Raw genomic sequence first — 15,841 nt, 5'->3', positions numbered from 1 at the left:
TGTGATAGGAGGCAAACCCCTGCATGAAGATCATGCTACACATCCATCACCTTGAGCTCCCCACCGTTACTTTTTAGCCCTGCTACACATAGGGTACACTACTTCCTGTGATGGACATGAACATTGCCATTGAATGTAAATTGTGAGGTGCAGAATGGTCTGATATGTTTGTAGATCCTTGCAATCCTGGGCTGCCACCGGAGGTAAGTGAGTGAACTCTTTGGTCCCTGAACCTCACTTTCTTGTCTTGTCCTGTGCACCTGCTGATTCATGCAATTATCCGGACAGCCAATCATATGGCAGCTGACTTTGACAGTGACATTATTGCTGGTGCCAGATGGGCTGGTTTGAGTATTTCTGCAACTGCTGAGTGTATTATAACACTTCAATAGCTGTTTGATGAAGCAAGAAAAAGTGAGGTGAGCTTTGATATTACGATATAGGCATTATACTGTATCTTTCACAAGGCCCCGCTCCCCTTAACCACCATGTCCCTCATTCATATTCCACCTCACCCTCTATTTCTTTACTCCTCTCTTTGTGCGACAGAGTGATGTGACAGTAGAGAGCAGACAATGTCGGGTTACCCTGGTAATTTGGGAAGGAGGACGGAAGTATCCTGGGCAGGCGGCATCCTAGTGCGATGTGAGTCCCACTGATGATTCACCAGCCTGCAAGATGAAGGTTGGTGACCCCAATTTGAGTAAGGCAGGAGGAGGAGGAGGAGCGGGAGAAGAAGGTGGATGAAGGGAAGGGGGATAATAAGTAGGAGGGGATGGTGATGCCTACGTCAGAGGCACTTGCTAATAGGCAGATGTCCTTGTCCGTGACACAAGTAAATCATGCCTCATGGGGGAAAGAATAAAAGAAAGAGAGGGGGAGAGGAAGGGAGGAAACAAGTGTGGTAGAGATTGAGATTGCCGTCTGGAGGAGCGAGGCATTGGACTGGATATGAGTGCGTGTCTAAGTGAAATTATAAGCAATTAGCTGAGCTTCTGAATCCACTGAAATGCTGCTTTGATGAAGACAGAAAACAAGAGGGAGGGAAGCCAGAGAAGGTGAAATAACTCAGTTTAAGTGTTTTAAGCTGTTTAGGCTGAGTGGGCTGAGTTGTATTTAAACCAGAGGGGGAAACAGGTGATCTGCAGAGATGGAGGAGTGGAAGATGGAAAAGAGGAAAAAAAAAACGACAAGCAGAGATTAAGACGGGGGGGGGAAGGGTGTTCAGTAATGGTGGTTACTAAAGTTAAAGTAACATAGCCTTCAGTTGATTTGGCAAGTATAATCAGAAGAATGGACTGAAAAAGTCAAACATAAGAGTACAACTTTTATTCTATTTAATTTACTGTTGTAGCTGGTGAAGATGAAGCTCAGTTTAACTACTGTATCTTACAGCCTTATGTACTGTTGGGCAGTTTAATCTGGAGCGACGTCTCATATAATATCATATCATTGTGTTTTGTTTTGAACATTTCTTTTTATATATATATATAACTGTCAGATAAATATAGTGTATAAGAAGTCTATAAAGTAGCAGAAGATGGAAATACTTAAGTGCCTGTACCAAAAAATGTACAGGACTTGAGTAAATGCACTTGGTGACATTCCCTTTGGTGTTCAGCAATCTCCCTTCATCCTTGTGGGAAGCACCTAAAGTTTGTAACAGTCGCCCTGTCCCACAGTCTCAGCTAATGACCACAGGAAGATAAACTTTCACAAGTATGTGATCTTCCTCCTGATTAAATAGCTCTATACCAGACAACCACCTCCTCTGCCAGGGCAGCTTCCCCTCCTCAAACACATCATCCAACCTCCCTCACAAACACCATAAGCACATATCTTAAAAAGCAACGTAGTCATTTAAGGTCATGGAAACATTTCCTAAAGGAATTTTTGCTCACTGGAGTGCTACCATATGTTTTCCCACACAAGATGCTGATAATAATAATATGATCCATTTTGAGAGTGGGCACACACAGCAGAAGTCAGGATTGGATCTGTGCCGCCTGCAGCCAGTCCCAACAGGAAACCACTTCTCAAATACAGCATGGCTACTTCCTATTTTTGTCTAATTAAAGGACCGTTGCAATGAAATGGAAACTGCTTCAGTGGCAGGCACTGGACCAGTTTCTGTGCAACCTGTTTGAGAGGTGAGGGAGAAACTTATTTTAATATTGAATGAAATACTGCTTGTTCATTCAAAATATGAAGTGGGTTGTAATAAGCTTCGCTACTGGTCTTGAGATAAATTAACATGAAATTTTAATGGTCTACCCATGGAAACCTGACTGTTGCACAACAATCATGAATACAATACAGAAAAACTGAATTACATGAACTTAAAGTCCAAACTGTAAAGAGAAGAGTGATGGGAAAGGTATTTTGAATTGTGTAGAACAGTAGATCTAAGCTGACAATATTATAAATACATCCCATGGACATGAAATATATGCACACATTGGCTACATAAATATATCTATAAAATACAATATATGTAGACCACATAAGCTAAACAGTGTTGAGGCTGACTTAGGTATGGCAGGGCTTTGACTTAAATGCTAATGTTTGTATACTAACATGCTCACAGTTTACTGACACGTTGATGTTTAGCAGGTACACCATGTTCCACATGTTAGTTTAGTGTCTTAGCACGCTAACATCTTATGGTAGTACCAAACACAAAGTACAGCAGAGGCTGATGGGAATGTTGTGACTGTTGCAGGTATTTGGTCATAAAACAAAGTATGGGAAAAATGGAAACTTTGACCAGATGATGGCGCTGGATGAAAAGTTATGGGAACACAGAGGTTCATCATAAGGGTTTTATGAATGTGTAGATATTTATTATAGATATTTTTATAGATATTTTGCTCAAGGCCACAAATATCAACCCCATGGTGGCACGAGAGAAAATTTCAGGTGATCACCAAAGCCATTAAGATTCCTCCTCTGGAGACCATGAATGTCTCTTCAAAGTTTCATGGCAATCCATCCAGCGCTCGTTGAAATATTTCAGTCTGAAGAAGTTTTGGATTGACCGACCACCACGCCTTCTTTAGAGCCATAGCTTAGTTTGAGAAAAAAAAAGATAAAGATAAACATGTGCCACATTTTCACACAGTAATATTCACAAACCAGTCACCAAACTATCAGCACTGCAACCTCTTGGTCTCAGATGATGAATTTGTCCAATCAGCGCTGATACCGGTGGCTCTTTAGCATCACAGACAGTAATTAGCAGCATCTTCCTGTGTTTACTCCTTTGGGAAAGGGAGTCAACCACGATGGAGTCTACAAACTTATAGATAAATTAAGATAACTTTAATCTCACTCTAATTAGTGCTTCCCTTCTCCTCCCACCCCCTCATATGTCTTCCTGTCTAGACTTGAGTAGTGCATATGCGTAGCCTTTCCCATATGATGCTGTGGCAGCATCTTAATCACATACACAACTGCTGTGTCGCTTCATGTTGGACAATTACAGCAGCATTTTGTAACTTCACAGGTTATAATGTGACTGACAAAAGGTACTTGGCAAAGAAATGAAAACCGCTCTTATAAAACCTGCTTTTTAAACAATTGTCATATTCAACTGGTTTGCTTTGTGCAAAATCAAACCAGTTGAACATACTGTATAATCACCATAAACACAAATAAAATGTAATGTTTCATAGCCTAAGGGTTTGTTTATGTTTGGGGCCCAGACTGCTGCTCAGTGGGGTCCAGCTGGCATGTTCCCCCGCTGGCCTCTTTATCTCCCTGGCCACTTGAGTCGGGGAAGTGAGGCTGCCACACAGCGCCTGGCCCTCACAATCACTGGACTTCTTCCAACCACCCCCCTCTATCCGACGATAACTCAAACAAACCTGGGGACTGACTGTGACTCAGCCATTCCTCTCGTGTCTGCCTGTCTGGCTGCTTCGACAACACCTCCACTGTACACTGAGCAGTAAATACCAGCATGTAGTCATAGGAGAAATGTATTCATCACAGATTGTACTGATATAAATGGGGTTTGTTCTCATCACGATATAATAATAATACTGGTAATAATGATAATAATGATGGTGATGATGGCTCCACATAGATAAAGATAGATAAAAATAGTAATAATAAAAAACAAGACTAAAGCTACAACAGTTCACTAGACAACATACACTCAGTAGTTTATAGTATTACATAGTGAGTTGTTAATTGAAGCTTCAGACCCTTTTGAATCATTATCATCATCACTGATATGTGTGGTATCATATGACTGTTTTCACGTCTATCATTGTGTTGTGCAGTTTTGTATTGTCTTTGCTGTTTTTGTTCCATTGTGAGATCTTTTGAAGATACTACACAGTGTCCAAATTTCACGCTCACAGCTTTGACACAGGAACTGTAATGCACTACATATAGTGGCAAATAGAGGGAGATACCGGAGGCTGTAGGACCACACAAGCGGCTCTGTGAGTTCAATTCTAACATCAGTATGTCAACATGCTCACAGGGACGTTAACATGCTGTGGCAGGTATATGGGAACAGTTTTGCTGGTATTTGGTCATAAACCAAAGTACTGGTACAAATTTTGATCATTTTTGACCTGATGATGGCACTACGCAAAAAGTCAGCGGAATGCTAAAGTCATTATGTTGCTGTGTACCTGAATGTCTGTACCAAAGTTTGTGCTACTGCTTGTTGAGGTATTTTATAGGATGTAGGATAATTATAAAAGCTAACCGACTGGTTGTACCACACAAAAAGTCAGAGGATCACCAAAGTCAGTCAACCCTGTCTCCTAGAAATTACATCTCTATACAACTAAGTTGTAAGGGATATACAATACATCTTATGGGAAACGTAATTGTTGGCTGGATTATGCTCGGGGGCAACGTATATTTTGGATAAATTAAGAGTTACATTTGTTGAAAGCATAGACTGTAAATAAAGGTGGACGTAGCCTCCGTGACTCTGCTAAACTCCCGGCTAATCTAATACTGGGCAAAGAGTTTTTGGTGCATGCCGGCTTCAGGCAAGCATACACTCACCCGCCTGTCACTCAAAGCGGCACGCCTTCAATTATACATAACTTTAAGCCTCAATAAAATTTAAACAAGTAAGTTATATAAAAATTTATCCCTGTACAATTGTTATGATGGAGGAGGAAATTAACTGTAGAGACCAAAACAGTTTTTTGTACCAGGCTGTAAACATGTTTCTGCTGTAAAGTTGGGCATGGAGTCTATGGGGATTGACTCACTTTTTGGTACTTCCTTGTTGGCTTTATTTTTCAGTCTCGGAGGTTGCCACTTGGTTGGAAGTGCTATCAGTGAACAACCTACAGAGCCATTCTGTCTCTGATTTACCTTTTTTTTTTTTCGTTAATCAGAGAGGCATGAGAGGCAGTTTCAGCGACTTGTCAGCTGATTGTGTGAATCACCCACCTCACTGCTTGACTCATGTTCATGAACCCATCTACCCTTGTTGTGCTCTCTATGTGACAATTGAGAGGCAAGCTTGTTAATCAATGTCAATGGTCATGTCATCAATGTGTTGACAGATTTTATATCAGTCTCATACAATAACACTAATCATGTGAATCATCATCATCTCCTCTGAAATGTTGATAATGAAACACACTAAAAATACTTGATCATGAGGTCACTGCCCAATTATTTTAGTCCGCTGGCAGGAGTTGGGCAAATGGGTGATTAAGTGGTTTTGTAAGTTATCAGACACTTGCCAGGAAGTGCGAGAGGGCCACAAACAGGAAGGAGCGGAATGTGCTTCCTGTCGGCCAGCGGTGTTATACAGGGCAGATTCCTTGTACCATCACGACTGACGCACTGACACACCAGCACACACACAAACACAGATGGATACTAAGAGGCAGGAATGTTTTTCCACTGAAATCAGGGAGAAGCAGACTGTCAGGAAAGACAAACAGTAAGGCTAGATAACATTGAGACAGTGTGTCCCGTGCACTGCAACAAATAAGAGAGCATGAATCCAACTAAGAGGAGATAACGGTAACACTTTATAATACAGCCAGCAATAACAGTGTAATTTCGTTGTATGAATTAGGTTTGAATAAAAAAACTTAGTGGTTACTATTGGTGCTTAACCCTTCAAACGTGTTGAAAAAGGGTTTACACCTTCAGTGTTTCGGGTCGAATTTGACTCTGTTTCAATTCATTCACCAAGCACTGAAAAAAATACAAATTATCATCAAGCAAAATGTTCTGTCGGATTAAGTAACTCATTATTCAGCCATAACTATACAATATACAACGCATTCATAAAGTGTTCAAACACTTTCAGATGTATTCAGATTTTGTCATGTTGCAACCTTCAAAAAATTCAAATTTATGAAAAAGGAAAACCTGAAATATCACATTGACATAAGTATTCAGACACTTCACTGTTGATCATTATAGAGATGTTTCTACACCTTGATTCGAGTCCACCTGTGGTAAATACAGCTGGTTGGACATGATTTGGAAAAAGGCGCAAACCTGTCTATCTAAGGTCTCACAACTGAATGTATTTTATGTTTCAACATGGTCATGAGTTCCTGAAATATGAATGTTAGAAAAAGTACAAAGTGCTTTAACCCTGAGACATTGTAGGTGTTACTGGCAAAAGTAATAACAAACATTGAATGCTTGGCCTCATTAAATAAATGAATCAATATATTTTACATCCTGCACATGGCTTTTGCTCTTCTCTTTTTTTCTGATTGAATTTGTGTCTTTTAAAAGTTCAGTTGTTTTATTGATAATACATCTTCGTTAATCTTGTGTTTTTATTTCATGTGTTGAAACCAAAGACACTTTTCCAGGTGGACAATAAAGATCTTAATTGTTTCACATTCACTCACTAAATGTGGTTATAATGACCTAGAAGTTAAACCACATTTTCAGTGCTGCAAGAAGTATTCATCCTATACTTAAAAGGTTCTGTAAACAACCGTCACTGCCACTAAGCCAAGGCATTTGGCTTCATTTTGGCCAACGAAGCAGCTCTCCCTTCATGTTCTCAATCAGAAAAGTGTTACGAAGCCGAGTGAAAGTGACAACTAAACATAAAGAAGCACAACTGAATAAAGTTATCGTGTAAATGAGAGCCAACAAAGAACAATCCAGCCACAACCAGTAGCTCACATTAAGATTGCTGTGATATGTTCCACAGCAATGTTGGCAGTAAGGCAGCCATAGCAACATTTTGCACGAATGACACTGATGGAGCCGGTCAAAACTTTTTGGATGCTTTGACAGGATTTGAGGCAGTAGTCCTCATGGCCAGTGCACCTGTTCTCTGGTCTTATCTCTTTCTTTCTCGGAGACCTTTTTAGATGAAAAACGTGGTTTCTTCAGTCGCTGGTCGCTTTCACCTGAACACTCTGTACTGCACTATGCCATCTCACCTGTGGGCGGTGCCTGTGTCTTTATAAACATGGGAAGGGCCAAAGGTTTAACAGGAGGGACTCATATGCACTAACATGCACGCACTACCTGACTGGCTGCCTAAACAAAAAACACAAACTGGGATTACAGCACACAGAGCGTGGGACTTATTTGTCCTCTGCTCAGGACGCCAGTACTAGACTATATTTACATTGAAAATAGTTCTTTGCCGCTTTATTTTTGTTTAAAATCTTTTTACAGAATCTTTAATTATTAAAAGTAGTAATACCACAATGTAAAAATATTTAATTAGACATTAGACACATGCATTTAATTGGACAGTGTCAAAATCTTACAAAAGCAAAAGTACATAAGTGTTACCAACAAAATATACTTGGCAAAAGTACACAGTATGTACTAAAATGTCCCATGCTGGTGTTTCGTTACAACATATTTTATTATTAGACTAATTTTACCGACCCATAAGGAGAAATTGGCTGATGCTTCTAAATGGGCATTTTTTCTCAAGTTAATCTGATATATTATCATGTGAGCAGCATTTCAATGATGCAGCTGGTTGATAGTAATAGTAGTTATACAGCCATCAGGTAAATGTAGTTCACCTCAGAAATGGAGTGAAGTAAAAGCAAAGTAGGAAAAAACAGAAATACATGCAGGCTATGTCTGTGTACTGGATGCATTCCTGCAGACATTATAGACTCTCATCACAGAGGTGGGAGTGAGAACTGAGGGAGTTGAGGGCTGCTGGTCATTGCACAGCATGCCTGTGTAGATGAAATTAACATTGGTTGTCCTTGAAGGCTTCCTGATTGAATCACACAGGACCGGTGACGTCATACGAGGTTTTAAGTCATATTTCGGATTAGGGAGGGCAAGAGAGAGGGAGAGAGGGGGAGGATGAGTCACTGCTTCATTGATGACTGTCTACACTGAGTGGTCAGATAATTCAGGTACAAAACGAGACACAGGCACAGCCCGACCGCCTAATGGCACTCAAATAAAATGACTTATTGGGAACTCGCAAAATACACCTTTTAGGAAGATTAAATAGTATTGATGCCCCCTCCTCCTCATGGGGCTGGTGCTAAACAATGATGAATCCTGTTCTTCTGTATTATATTTATGACCAAGAATTTAAATAACTAAAATCTGTGCTGCCATCACATGTGGGCTTGGGTGTTGGCTCTGTTATGTTAAACATTCAGGAATAATAGTCTGATGTAGACCTGCTCCATGAGATACCTCAGTATATTTGAGGGCCTATTACTTTCATTCAGGTTAATATCCCAGTCAAAAACGTTTTGGATCTGTGACTGAAAACAGCAAAATTAGTTTATTGTTCATTCTGGTGTTTACCAGTTCAGACATTACACAGCTAATTTCTGGAGCTAAATAGTCTATAGTTAGATGGGTTATTAAAGAATTCACTTTTCAGTCCATGAACTAGAAAACCAAAATGCTCCCCAACATGAAGCAAATAATACACGAAAGGTCTTGCAATTGTCTTTGGAATAAATAAATAAAAAAATGTCACATGCAAGAAGGGAGCACTGAGAAGGCACAGAGGTCCCCCGCTCTCTTCACCAAAGTTAGAGCCAGCAAAAGTGCAGTCTTAATTGACACTAAATTCAGGCCCACCTCCTCCAACGGCTTGGGCCCGAAAGACCATCCAACACCATCTCCAGGTCCCACTGTGGAACAAAACGATCCACGGTGGATCTTTCTCTGCAAACCCATTGCCTTTCAGCCAATGCGGCCCTAATCACAGCCAGCCATAATCGCTGCTGCGAACACCCCCAGAGCAGATGCAGCACGACCAACTTCAGCCAAGCCCTGTAGAAATACAAGGACACTCTGCAGAGGACATGAATGTGGTCCGAAACCCCTGCTCTCACACCAGTAAGAAATCACACGCCTATGTGCCCCATAAGCTCTGCAGATGGAGGGGGCCGAAGTGTTCTGAATCATGGAGATGACACTGCCTGGTAGACCCAGCTCATTCAGTCTCTCCCTTTCAACTTCCAGGCCAGAAGGCAACTGCCCAGAACCGGGCATGTGAAAACGGCCATGGCTCCCCCACGGACATCAAAACCACGATGTCAACCACTACGTCCTGACCCTGTGGAGAAGCACCACCATCAGCCAGATTCTGTCCATGTGCCACCCACCATAGCCTGTTCGAGCATCCCAACCCAGACCGACAGGGATGCGTCTGTGAACACCTGCACATAATGTGGAACGCACCCCGGTCTAACTCCTGCTTGGAGGCTGCTGGGAGAATTCCAAAAGGCTACTGGTCTTATGAATGGAAGTAGGCAATGAAGTTATTCTGTTGCGATGGTGACAATTCATTGTAATTGTCTTGGTCTTCAGAATGGCAGAGTGAAAAAGGGAAACAAGCAGCGTACATGCTGTATTTTTTGGTCGCTAGTCTGATTGGACAGTGAATGCAAAGATCTGTCTCAGGCGGAGCCTCACGGGGGTAAACCAATACCGAAACATGCGTGTAGAGCGGATCAATACAAAATAGATCTAATATTAAGGGCAGCAGCAATTTAGCAGTCTTGCATTAATGTTAGCTGGCTAAGTTACCTGTCAAAATTAGCATAAACCATGTCCTACCTCAAATCCTCACACTATGACTTAATTTAAACTCCAAATTTCACGCTTCCACAACCTTGACATTTTTCATTACATTAAAATAAACTTTAGTTACCTACTGTTCTGCCTTTGTAGTACAAGTTTGTAATGACTTTCCCACTCTGAGTAAGGTTTAAGATGTCAGATGGACAGCAGAAGACGGAGGTAACCTGTCAGCTTCTACATAGTGCATTTGATGAGCTGTTCAAGTCACACTTCTTTTTCAGTGTGAAATATGGTCCAGTGTTCAGCAAAATAATCTTCATCTTTTTGAATGATGGTAAATGTTTTTGTTATTCTTCAGCATGACACTTTGTCTGCTTTCCAAGTAAGTGAAAACATCCCTTGGAAGATTATGGTTCAAGAAAGGGAGAGATTAAGACATTTAAAATGTTTTGATGCCCAAATGTCCTATGAGTGTGATTCATATTTTTATGCTGTGTCAGAGTATTATTTAATTTGTCACCATTGTTGGCTTAAGTTCTGTTATCATTGATTGATTAGTGAATGGGCGAACTGGACACAGGCCCAGGGGCCAAAGGGGTCACTGGAGACGCTGGGCCTCAAACTCCTTTAACATTTCTTGTTGTAAGATCAGTCAAATGACAACAGGCACAAAATGGCTACACAAAGACATAAAACCATAAAAAAAAAAAAAAAACCAAACATGCAAAACTACCACAAAGAGATGCAAAACGCCTTCAAAGAAACAGAAAATGACCACAAACAATACTTTCAGTTTGGTTGTGAGAAGGATTACATTCAGGATTTGAAAAAAAAAGAAAACTTAACTGAGGTTTTACTTTCTAGCTTCTTCTAAAGTATGTGAACCTTAAAGATCCACTGTTATTTTTAACATCCATAACATTTCAGAGCAGTTACACTAACAACAGACAGAGGCATTGTTGAAGTCTTAGGTTTTTGATTTTATATTAAAACCATCATCAGGAGCAGGTACAGGTGCCAGCTGATCAAACAGTCGTATCAATTACGCAGATATTTCATAGTCCTAGACTGTGCTAAAGATACAACGTCAAAACATAAACACCCACAGCTTTAAATGTATGTCCTTAGGGCAGCAACTTGTCGAGAGTAGTCGTTTGGCCAGATAGACATCGTAGAATTGTTTAAAATTACCAACATAATATCCTAGAGCTCATCAAATGTTCTTTTGTCTGACCAACAGTCGCAAACACAAAGATATTCACTTGACTATATGACTGACCAAGAAAAACATATTTCTCACATTTAACAAACTAAAATCATCTAATTTTTGCTTGACAAATGACAATTAATTTTTTTATAAAATTAGTTACAGATAAACATTGAGTGAACTGACTAATCGTTGCCCCTCTATATGACATTGCAACAAGCCTGCTCCTGATATTGGTTTTAAATTAAAGCTGAAAGATCTAAACAGCAAATGAGTGTCCATGTGTGGCTATGTTAACCTGAGTTTGGCTGATAAATGAAAATGTAGACATTCAGGATTAATTCAAGGATGTGAGTTTGAAGTGAGGTCCTGCAGCAACAGTCGGATGACTGTATTATTTTAACGCTGCAATCACAGAGCTTTTGTTTTAGCTTCCCTCCACTGGCAGGCAGGTCAGAGGTCACAGTCAACTACAGTGCAGCAAATCTGGAGCACGAGGTCTTCCTCAAGGGCCCTTCAGCACAGGGGCAACTTTCTGACACAGGTGCATGACCGCGACTTCCTCAGTTGATAATCTGTATCCTCATCACTGCAATATCCTGCTGCTCATCTTCTAACCAATACGTAAATAAACACACTTTTTTTCCCAAACTCGTCCAAAACTCAAAGTGATTCAATTATAATGTAAGACCAGGAAGGGAACCATCAATTGTTTGAATGACTTTTAAAGCAAAACATGCCCAACAAATTTTCTGTCTATTGACTAATTGATTAACCGACTAATCGTCGCAACTCTAATGTGAACCTGGCTGAGTTTGATGGAATACAGACACTACACTGGTTATACTGTTGACAGTGCACACTCTATGAGAAAAGAGGATAACGCTCTCTAAGAAGTGCATAGAACTAAAAACTCAAGAGTTACACCAGTAAGAATTTAGCAACATCAGTCTTTATGAGACATACATCTTTCCAGGTGTTTGAAAAAAACAACTCTAGTATGCCTGAAACAAAGTCATTTTTCCAAATACAAAATTGACAAATACAAAAATAGTTTACAAAAAAAAAGTTAAATGTTCCTTTTTGCCTCATGGTGTATGGCAGAAATGGAAGACACTTATAAATTGTGATACAATGCTAGACATTTTTAGAAATTTTGCTTTGATTGTTTGATTTCCTGGTCTTTAAAGCTGCATTACCATTTGGTTCTACAGCCTTCTGAAAGCACTAGTAATCCTCAGCAAAATATCACCACATTACCAGTATTTTGGTCAACACTTTGTCAAAATCATCCAATATCTGACTCTCAATAGCATCATCCAATCCTAGTGCTCTCATGTCAGGTTTTAATGTCTACCTTGAAACATGGGGATAGGACTCCCTCTTGTGTTGAAAAAGGGGGACTGCTTGTCAGTGTTGGATCTTTGAATGCTCAGTCATATCAGCATGATGTAATGAACACATACATACAGACAGGACATAAATAGCAATGTAGAACCACACCGATCTGCAAAAATATATGATTTTATAAACAATCTCACAGAATGAGAAAGTAGATCCCACTTGCAAACAACAAATGAGATTTCCAAGTGCCTCTTATGCCACGATGGCATGTTCTGTTTAGACAGGAAACAAAATCCTCAGGTGTTCATACATTAAAAGTAAATGAAATCACATCCTGACACCTGATAAGTGCCTCTTTCTGCACCCCGATGGGAGTGTGCAAGTCTGACACCTGAAAGTTCAGCACATCGATGTCAGACGCTCCAAACGTGGCCTCCACCTTCACCTTCTCATACATATGAAATTCAACTTTTTTGTTGGTCATAGAGAGCAGACACCGGAGAAAACTCTCCCTCAGCACAGACCGTGCATGCTGCTCTCTCTGCAGCTGCTCAGGGTCGTCTTCTGAGGCAGCTGAAGTGGAGATGGAGGTGCGACAGAGAGCAATGAAACGTGGTGATTTCGGGTCAAATCCGCGGCTGTTAGGGTCCGGTCCTTTGGGCAGGCGGAGTACAGACACAGGTGTCGCCATGCTGAGTCTTTCTGTCAACACTTGTGAAAGGAAAACAAAAATTATTAACACTAACTAGGTAATATGCCTACCGGACCAAAAAAGTACCTTTTTAAACACATCAATTTAGAATATATTCACACAGATAACTACTAAGTTTAAATTAGACCCTCAAACAAGCCTTTTGTATTTTCTGCAAACTGATTTATCAATTACAAATGGTTAACGTATCATTCAACAAACAGAGAGCCTGAAACGTGCTCCTGAAAAGACGAGTAAGCTGTAGCCTTCTTTGATATGTACAATGTTTACCTACATCACTATAATCATATGATCTTTCCGTACAGGAAGTTAAGCATCTGATTACATCGCAGTGATTGATATAGAACTGTTGATTGGGCTTTGTGTTGTAAATATCTCTATGTGCACATACTGATGTAACTGATGAACTCGACTTCTGGCACAGGTTAATATAAAAACAATAACTTAACGCACCCTATCACGACAATGTCAACTTGCATAACTGCTACACAGGCGTTTAACAGCATCAGAAAACAAGGATAACTACGGTTTTAGTGTATTAAAAGACTTGTTTTTTGAGAGCGCGTTGCTACTGCTCTGATAACTCCGACCAAATAAACTACAACACGATAAAAACCACAAAACTCGTTTTTCTTCCTCGCATGAGGGGCTAACACAGAGTCTCATCAAAGTAAGACACTCTTGCTTTAACAAACTCCTGTAGCTCAATTTTACACCTACCTACTCTGTCCACAAGCTAGCAGCATTAGCAGCTGCATGCACCCCACGTCGTTTCCTTCGTCTTCTTCTTCGTTCGTTTTATTGGCGGATGCAAACCAGTGTACAGGTGCATTATCGACACCTACCGGATGGACGGATAGATTACTTACATAAAAGTAACAATACCACACAGTATAAAATAGGCTGCTACATTACAACTAAAAGTCGTTGTTGGAGAGGGGAGACTTTGTTTGTTATGTGATTTTGATGAGACTGAAGACAAAATCCATTTAATATGAATTATTGACCGATATATGATTATCTAAGGGCTACAGTATTAAGTCAAATTCTTCTATAAGAAACTGGAGCTGTGTCTCTGGAGGTGATTAACCTTTTATGTTGATAATTTTATTTGAAGGGTATGGGATAGAAGACAACAGTCTTTGTTTACAATGCAATGTAAGAAGTTATGTCCACCACTGCAACACTTTTTTTTCTCTAGTAAGTCCATGTGGGCTGGGTACTTCTTTGTACATGACACACTAACTAACCAACTAACTGAACAACTAACCAACCAACTAACTAATTTTGTAACTAACTTAAAGTCCTCCACTGAAAATTATCCTTCAGTAAAATAATTAAAGTATAATTAGGAACACTGACTGAAATTATCAAGTGACAGCTCATTCATGTGTAAGAGACATTTAAATTTTGTAGCTGGCTGAGTTGGAGATCATTTTTAATTATTTTACATAAGGCTGCAACTAATGATTATTTTCATTATTGATTAATATGCTGATTATTTGCTCGATTAATCGGTTGATTTATTGTAATAGTGATGAATGCCCATGACAATTACCCAAAGCCCATAGTGAAAACTTCACATTCCTTGTTTTATTGTTGGACAAAATAAACTTGAATAAAAAACATAATGAAAATACGTACAAGGACAAATCAGTAAATCCCAAATCCTCACAACTGATAAGCTTGAACTGTGATATGTTTAGTAATGTTAAATGGAAAAACACCTAAATAGTGATGGTGATAGTGATGAATGCCCATAACAATTACCCAAAGCCCATAGTGACGACTTCACATTCCTTGTTTTATTCCTTGTTTTTATTCCTTGTTTTATTGTTGGACAAAATAAACTTGAATAAAAAACATAATGAAAATACATACAAGGACAAATCAGTAAATCCCAAGTCCTCACAACTGATATTGTCTTCCACAGAAGATTCCCTAATTAGTGCCACGGGTGCTCAGCTCTGTGCGTCTTGATCCCGAAAGAGGTGCTATGATTTTTGGTGTTAAAATTCCAATTTTTCCCAAAGTTATTCCCAAAAAACTGGGAATAAATAATGCATTAGGAATGCATTGGAATTTTCTTTAAAAACCCGCAAAATTTCACCTTTTTGCTACAAAATTTCACCTTTTTTCTGAGTCACCCAGCTCTCTCATACCTGCATGTAGAAATGTGATTCAAACTATAAAAAGGAGGAAAACTTCTGCTCTCTCAAAAACACAGGAACTGTTTTTACATAACATGTAAACTTTTCACACTGTGAGCACTCAAAGGAGGAGTGCAAATCACTTTTTCTTCAAAGTTAGAGTGAAAGCGTCAGTTGGCTAGAGTGCGTGAAGCAGTAAAAAATGCAGTAAAAAATAACCTTTATTTTTATTTTTAACTCGAGCTCACGGCCAAACCGTAAAAAGGAGACAAATAATTCTTTCTCAAAATGTAGACATAGTTGTTGGGATTCATAAAATGTAACTTTGACAGGCAGGGTCTGCACAAAATTTAAACGGGTGTGCCGAGTCCGGCAGCAATACCTGTCTCACTCTCATTGACACCTAATGTAATCGTCTTTTTTTTTCAAAAG

The 15,841-nt window shown here is 39.7% G+C and overlaps 1 protein-coding gene across 2 annotated transcripts; it reads right to left on the bottom strand.

Annotated features, from left to right (window-relative positions):
- Positions 1 to 12,133: 12,133 nt before the first annotated feature.
- Positions 12,134 to 14,084, bottom strand: gemin7 (gem (nuclear organelle) associated protein 7). Of its 2 annotated transcripts, none has more exons than XM_023407548.2 (2): positions 13,980 to 14,084; positions 12,134 to 13,258 (listed from the first exon to the last, which is right to left on the bottom strand). In XM_023407548.2, exon 2 carries the CDS (start codon positions 13,236 to 13,238, stop codon positions 12,852 to 12,854), a length of 387 nt encoding a protein of 128 aa, XP_023263316.1. In that variant the 5' UTR covers positions 13,239 to 13,258; positions 13,980 to 14,084; the 3' UTR covers positions 12,134 to 12,851. The 2 variants fall into 2 exon arrangements, with proteins under 2 accessions (XP_023263316.1, XP_023263315.1); XM_023407547.2 differs by having other exon boundaries at positions 13,984 to 14,031.
- Between the last annotated feature and the right edge of the window lie 1,757 nt (positions 14,085 to 15,841).

Source organism: Seriola lalandi, unplaced genomic scaffold (genome assembly GCF_002814215.2).
Source record: "Seriola lalandi dorsalis isolate HSWRI2012SDOR001 ecotype SW California unplaced genomic scaffold, Sedor1 jcf7180002054338, whole genome shotgun sequence".
In the NCBI taxonomy this organism is placed as follows: Eukaryota; Metazoa; Chordata; class Actinopteri; order Carangiformes; family Carangidae; genus Seriola; species Seriola lalandi.
This window is presented reverse-complemented; position numbering and strand designations above follow the sequence as displayed.